At 33.9% G+C, this 7,812-nt stretch overlaps 1 protein-coding gene across 1 annotated transcript; it reads right to left on the bottom strand.

Annotated features, from left to right (window-relative positions):
- Positions 1 to 2,024: 2,024 nt before the first annotated feature.
- On the bottom strand, positions 2,025 to 7,108 carry LOC100784794 (ATP-dependent DNA helicase PIF1). Its single transcript, XM_026125085.1, has 4 exons — positions 6,982 to 7,108; positions 6,797 to 6,886; positions 2,994 to 3,452; positions 2,025 to 2,830 (listed from the first exon to the last, which is right to left on the bottom strand). The coding sequence occupies exons 1-4, from the start codon at positions 7,106 to 7,108 to the stop codon at positions 2,025 to 2,027; spliced, it is 1,482 nt and encodes a 493-aa protein (XP_025980870.1).
- Between the last annotated feature and the right edge of the window lie 704 nt (positions 7,109 to 7,812).

Below are 7,812 nucleotides of genomic sequence, written 5' to 3'. Positions count from 1 at the left end.
TAGACTCTTCATGCCTGGTCAAGAGAACCATTTAGAAGAGTTATGACTTTTAGAAAAACTCAAAACCAATTTGAAAAAGTCAAAAACCATTTGAAGAGTTACATCTTTTGATTTACTCAGAAACAATCACTAGTAATCGATTACCAAATCAGTGTAATCAATTACACAAAGCTTTTATGTGAAAGGATGTGACTCTTCACATTTGAATTTGAATTTCAACGTTCAAAGGCACTGGTAATCGATTACCATAACATTGTAATCGATTACAGCTTTTTTGAAATCAATTGGAACGTTGTAAATTCATTTGAAAACTTTTTCAAATCCATTTTGCTACTAGTAATCGATTACAATAATCTGGTAATCGATTACCAGAGTAAAAACTCTTTGGTAAACATGTTTTGAGAAAAATCCATGTGCTACTCAGTTTTTGAAAAAACCTTTTCATACTTATCTTGATTAAGCCTTCTCTTGATTCTTGAATCTTGATCTTGATTCTTGAAAGCTTGATCCTTGAATCTTGATTCTTGAAATCAACTTTCCTCTTGAATCTTGAAGTGTTCTTCAACTTTTCTCCTTAATCTTTAAGTGTTCTTGATTCTATCTTGAACATCTTGAACTCATTCTTTGATTGACCTTTGAGCTTTTTGTCATCACCTTTGTCATCATCTTTGTTATCATCAAAACATCTTTGAATCAATCTTGATTCATCATGAAGCTTTGCTTCTACAGGATGGTGACGTGCCACTGGGTGCGTTTTGCCAGTCCCCGCTGAAGGGTAATAAATTTTTTGGAACCATAGACAAATTTCGAAGCTGCTGCTGGAAGAAACTGTATGAACACTTAAAGGGAGCCTATGTTGTATCATCTCCTTTGTGACATCAGTTGTAAAAATATGTCTCTTGGTTGATATAACGGGCTTTACACGCACCTGCCTGTGTATAGGTCCGATGACATCAATGGAGAAAGTAGTATTTTTGTGAAAAGCAACAAAATGAAGAATGACACTCTCATTTAGATCGTGTGCTCTTCTGAATTCCTTTAGGCCATCGGCAAATAAACATTTGCTACCATACGTCCTCACTCGAATGAAATGTTTGTTGCCATCATAGTGGAATAAAACATGCTTTGGGTATCTGTACATCCATTGCCTATGAAAAGACAATGGACTTCCAGAAGGTTCTGCATCCAAAAGATGTCAACCGAAGTAGGTGATAAAAAAATGAGAATGATGTTAAGTGAATCATGTTTATGGCTATGAAACCTGACCTTCTGAACACGTAATGGTGCAGTAAATTTGATGGTGGCTAAGCAATCAGATGAACGCTACAGGAAAGAAATAAAAATAGTAAGCAACCAAGCAAAAAGAGGAAAATAGAAATAACAAAGATGAGAAGGAGAAATCGCTAGAAAAAAGTTACAACAATTGAGTGGGATCTGGAAGTGCTCATGTTTGTATGTTTACGTAAGATAGGTTACACGAAGGAGTTTAAAAGGCGATGTAGTATATATATATATATATATATATATATATATATATATATGTATATATGTATGTATGTATGTATTTTTTGGGTTTGTAACTGGTGGAGCGGTTACTTCTTTAAAACCACCAATTAAATGGAGACTCTTGGAAGGTTGGTGCAGAGAAGAGTTGCGAACAGTCACAACTGATAGACGTGAAGAGTGCTTTGAATGATTTTTTTTACGTTTCCCCATATTTAAATTAGTGAGTATGAATGAATGATAATGATTACATCTAGTAGGGTATGTACCATGATTAGAATGCACCATAGGGAAATACAACAACAACAATTGTGCAGTGCATTTATTAAGCATGGGGTCTAACTCTGATTTGAGAATGGAAAAGCTGGAATATACAATGTTGAGTTAGATGTTGTTGTAATAATAGGGATGAATATTGACGTAATATTTGAACAATACATAAATGCAACGTTTTTTAATTGCAGGGTAAAGTAAAGTCAGGGACATTGCAAGGCGAGGCTGTAGGATGGAAGCATACTTGTTTATAAATTGGCAAACACTTCTTTGTAAACAACATTAGTGGTAAGATTTTTTGGAATACCTTGATTGTCATGAATAAGAATATGTAGTCTTTTTTTGCTCTTAACTCTTGAAAGGGCAACATATAGTTGACCATGGCTAAAAACTCGGTGTGGCAAATACAATCCTACGTGTTCCAATGATTGACCCTGAGACTTGTTTATAGTCATAGCATAAGAAACTATAAATGGAAATTGCCTCCTAATAAGTTTGAATGGCCATGGAGAATCAGATGGAGACATATTCATTCTAGGTATGTATATTCTATTTCCTGTATTAGGTCCAGTAATGACTTCTGACTCAACTACATTAGAACCAAGTCTGGTGATAATAAGCCTAGTTCCATTGCACAATCCATCAGCTTGGTCCAAATTCTGTATCAACATGATTGGAGTACCAACCTTAAGTTTTAATTTATGATTAGGTATGCCTGATGTTTGCAATGAATTTAGAAATTCAGGTGTCAATAATCCGAAAGCAGGATTGAGTAGTTCATCTGATTTATCAACACTATCTGCGCTACAATACTCCTTTTCGTCATTGGGTATCAGTGATAAGACATAATCATTTATTTTGTCAACAATATCTTTTTTAGAGGCAAGAACAACTCTTTTTTGCAAGTAATCTGTATTGCTATAGTTATGTATCAAGTTGGGATATGTTGCTTCAACAATAGCCTGGACAGGATCAATATAGTCTTTTATAAGGAACTCATCTGGGAGGGTGATTTCAGAAAATCTATCATTAGCTTGTCCAACTTTGCCATCACCTATGTCCAATAGCCAATCAGAAAATTGTTTGAGCTCTTGATTGTTGGGCTGCCCAGAAGCACTTGATAGAACCCTCATGTTTTTTTGTCAATCTAAGAATCTGGCAATGATCCCAAATGTATGATGTATTTATAGTTGCATGGACAATATTCGAGCGATTACCTTTTGGAACAATAGGTAGTATTTGATGGAAATCACCACAAAAAACTACAACTTTTCCTCCAAAAGGCATGTTGTTGTGCATGATTTCTTTAAGGCTTTTATCAAGTGCCTCAAAAGTGAACTTGTGACACATTGGAGCTTCATCCCAGACTATTAGTTTTGTAACCTTCAATAATTTAGCTAAGTCGCTGCTTTGATGAATATTGCATGTTGAATTCTGTGTTGCAGGCACTGGTATAGAAAATTTGGAATGTGTTGTTCTACCACTAGGAAATAGTACTGAAGCAATTCCACTTGAAGCAACTGTACAAACAATACCACCATTGGAGCGTATAGCAAATGATAATGTTGTCCAGATAAATGTCTTGCCAGTTCCATCATATCCATAGAGGAAGTAAACTCCTGCTGATTGAGTGTCAACGACACGGATAATGGTATCAATAATAGATTTTTGCTCGTCTGGATTTACATATTGACATATTAAGAATTAGTAATATGCATTGTTGTGATTAAGGAGGGTCCAAATAAAAAGTGTAAAAATTTGTATATACCTATCAACAAATGGTAAGATCTGTTGAATTCTGCCGCCAGTATTTGTTTGTCATATGCCATTTCATTGTGGATGAGTTTATTATGGTGTTGGTTGGGTGCATATCCTATTGGGTATGGCATGGAAGGAAAATCTCGTAGGCTTTTTCTATTGGCTTGTAGCATATTTTCAATTTTAGTCAAGCATAAATGGATTGTTTCCTTTTCAGTAAGCTGAATACTTGTGATTATTATCGTAATAAACATTATAATTATGGGTAATAAGTTCTTATTTAGTACACATAGAATTACCTTGTTTTCTATGATTGAGTTTAATATCATCTGCCATCCATTGCCATGTTTGTTGCCAAACATATTCTGGTTTGTCCATGGTGTTCATAAATAAAAGCTTGACAAATAATTTTCTGAGGTAGTGTGCAGTGCCCCAACTATTAGCTTCTCATAAAGCACCAATAAATTCTTGATCACTACCTAGAAAGTCTTTTGCAAAACATGCTTCCCTAAATGTACCATACACCACATCATTGACTGTTCTAATGTCTCTGTAAGACTATGCACCTTTGGCAGAGGAAAGCATCATTATGAGGTAAAACAATTCGTCAGCTGAAGGTTGGACCCATATAAGCCTGCCTATTGTATTTCCTTATTTTCTTGGTTTCCAACATCTTTTGTGTGCAACACAAACAAATCTTGATACATATTGATGATAAGTAAGATCTCGTCCATAAGGGCATATTTTGTTAGAATGCATCCAGGCTGCGAACATGGATTCTTTGATTGTGTTTTTTGATAGAACTTCACCAATTTGTTGATTATTTGTCCAGTAAATTGGTTGTTGATTTTCAAGGTGGAAATATAGTTGTTCCACTGTCGGGGAACGTTCGTGCATTGGGAATGCTAAAATTTTCCAACATGCTTTTGGGGGAGACACATACCTAGTGAATCAAGCAGAATGGTGTATATTGTTGAAGACACAGTCCGATGAAGTACAGTTTAAGCTAAATATTATAACAAATAGAGTTATGCACAATAATGTTGTTATTTTAATGAGGTGAGAATAAAAGCATGCCTGCAATCAAGATATTGTTTAACTTCATCTTGAACTTGAGAGTGTGCACCATTCGGGGTTCGATCATTAAGAAGTGTGGTTGTTATATGGTCATAACCTTTGTTGATGTATTTGAACAGGTATTTGATTGATGTGCTTTGATTGCACCATTCCACATTTAAGTGTGTTTTATATTTCAATAACAATTGTGGATTGTATGGCACAACAAATCGATTATCAAGTTCAATACCATTCTTTAGCACTGTACGCCCATCATTTCTTCTCCTATAAACTGGAAATCCATCCTGGTCAACAATTGTTGATTCATGGAATTTTTTAGGAAAATATCTAATACACTTCCCATTGACCATACATGGTGATCTTTTATTTGCAAAACCACAGGTTCCATGAATCATATGGTTGGAGACTATTTCAAATAATTTTGGATGATTGTGTTTGTTTGGTATTTCTGCTGAAATGATGCGATCAATATCCTTTGGATTTGGGTATTTGTTTGAAGGGTGTAGAAAGACTAAAATGTAAGCATGAGGCAATCCTCTTTTTTGCCACTCAATTGTATAAATAACTGCAATAAAGTTAGATTAGTGATACTATAAACATTAATAGTGTATATTAACTAAAATTTACAAAGTAGGAGAAAAGTGATAGATTTTTTAATTACTTACATCCAATAATGTTACCAAAGATATTTCCATGTTTTAGATCATTCATTAATTGAGTGAGTTTTATTTTGAAAACTTGTGTGATAATATCAGGGCAATTATGAGGGGTGAGATTGGATTGTGTGACTTTGCATTGTACTTCTAGCCATGTTGGATTACATTTTAATGTTAAGAATAAGTCTGGAAATCCAAGATGTCCACAAATTGTCATCCCATCAAAATAAAGTTGCTCCATATACCTCTCACCACCAACAAAACTACTTGGCAGTATGATTCTCTTTCCTTTATCCCTACCAAGTGTTTCAGGATGATCATTAGAGGTAATTAAATTAATGTATTTGTCAACCCTGAGTTGTTGTTGATTTTGCCTAACATAGTTTATTTTTTTAGACTCAATCATACAATATCCATCAACAATCCATTGCTGAAACAATCTTCTCGAATGAAGTATAGTTTGAGCTTCATTGGTTCTTGACTGTAGCCTGTAACAAAAATATTCTCGTAGTGTAACTTTTTTTCTCTTTGTGGTATGTATATTGGCATGATCTTTATGAGGTGTATCTTCTCTGTAAGCATCTTCTCCTTTTGGGTATAAAAGGGGATATTGCAAAGGCAAATATGCAGGATGAAGTTCATGTATTCTCTTCAGAAGTCCAGATTATTTTTCTATTATGATATCTCTTTTATCAGTTGTGTGCTCGTCACCAAAAATCAAAGCAACAACTTCGGTAGTAGTTGGTAAGTTATATAATCTTCCATCTATTTGTCTTTGACTAATCAATTTTAGTTTGAGGTTAGGAACTATAGCAGATTGCAATTTGTCCCTTGCCATCCTAAACTTCTAGGCATAATGATTGTGATCATCAGGCATATTTTTTATTCCAATGGTAATGTCTTCATTAAGCATATGATGTATGCTGTAAATTTAAAATTATTCAGACGACAATTGGCAGACATTTGAAAATGAAATTTTTAAAAGGTGTAAGATAAGTATAAATACTGACGGGTTCTGTGAAAGTCCATTGTTGATCTCATTGTCTGTATCATAAATATATAGTTGTGCAAACTTGGGTGGGTTATTAGGCATATGGAGGAGGCTTCCAATAAGATGATGTGTTTGGCCATGTATACGGAAAGTTGGAGGTCCCCTTCCAGTGTTATAGGATGTGTCAATTTTGATACCAGGTGATGTGAATGCAAACATTAGATTATACGAACGTATGTTTTGCTGAAAGTTCTTAGTTGTAGGATTGTGGTCATTGAAAAGTAAGTAATTCAATGGATGGGGTGGCTATTGTAACAGAGGCAATTGTATTTTTCCATCAGAACAACATAATGAAAACCTTGGTTTCCTGCTTTGTTTGTCTTTATTTATCCTCTCATCATACCACATCATAGCTTTACAATGTTGGCATTCCCATACAGGATCTCTAATATCAATGCAAGCACTACCTATAAATTAATTATCAATAATTTTATACATCAAAGATAGAAGAATGCATTTCAAAGATGTGAGGGAAAACCTGTATTTTGATATTCAGATGATGTGGCTAGAATGCTCTGACCATCATAATCATCAAGATCATCTATTGTTGGGTCGTTGAATGAGTAATCTATATATATTAATTTGGTATAAAATATGAGCTGAAAGCATTTTATTCAATTATTTAATGATGCTAGAAGCACAATATAAATAATGGATAATTACCTATATCCATGTTTTCTTGTGTCATGTTCACATCGTCATCAGTGCAATCTGAGAGGTCATGAATTACAAATTGATCTTCCTGTGTGGTGTTAGATGGTGTGTGATTTTTATCTGCATAAACAGACATGATGGCGTCATATATATAACTTGACTGTAGAATAAGATTAGAAAATGATGTAATAAAAATTCAAATGTGTCCATGTAGATATGTAAGAATAACATTACAATAAAAATTACCTATATGAATGTTACAGTGTGTGATATTGGAACGATAATCATTGGGTTGGAATGTGGATGTAGAAGGGGTTGCTTCATTTTTTTTATTGTCATAAGATGACATCAAATTCCTCTGGATCAACAAAACATTGATTGTATGGTCAGTCGAATGATGTCGACATCGATTCATAGATAAAGTAATGTTTGTCAATGGTGTAGATTGGGAGCTTGTTGTTGGGTTATAATCGTTAAAGGTTGGGCTACACTGTGAGGTATACTGAAAGTTGACTATAATAATAGTGTTCGTAAGTATAATATTAATCTCAAAAATGTATAAATGAATTAGAATTTTGTATTGATTATTACCATTAGTGATTGTACATTGTCTTTTTTGTTGCAAAATAATTTTCCTATGCTTTCTTTGTCCAAAATAGTTGTCCATTTGAAGTTTGATTTCTGTAACAAATGGTTTATAATTGCCAAAGACCATGAAAATTTAATGTTAAAATGTACAATATAAGTAACTGTAGTTGGGAAAAAAGAAATGATACCAATATGACAGTTATTTTGATGCGCCAGTGAAGACATATGTGTTTTCAATTCAAAAAGCACAAT

Source organism: Glycine max, chromosome 13, assembly GCF_000004515.6.
Source record: "Glycine max cultivar Williams 82 chromosome 13, Glycine_max_v4.0, whole genome shotgun sequence".
NCBI lineage: Eukaryota > Viridiplantae > Streptophyta > Magnoliopsida > Fabales > Fabaceae > Glycine > Glycine max.
This window is presented reverse-complemented; position numbering and strand designations above follow the sequence as displayed.

Coding starts and splice junctions, on each gene's coding strand:
- LOC100784794 (XM_026125085.1), bottom strand. CDS start 7,108: ATGTCTGTTTATGCAGATAAAAATCACACACCATCTAACACCACACAG. Junction 6,887..6,981: donor ACAAGAAAACATGGATATAG/GTAATTATCCAT, acceptor TAATATATATAG/ATTACTCATTCAACGACCCA. Junction 3,453..6,796: donor ATCTGAATATCAAAATACAG/GTTTTCCCTCAC, acceptor ATGTAAATCCAG/ACGAGCAAAAATCTATTATT.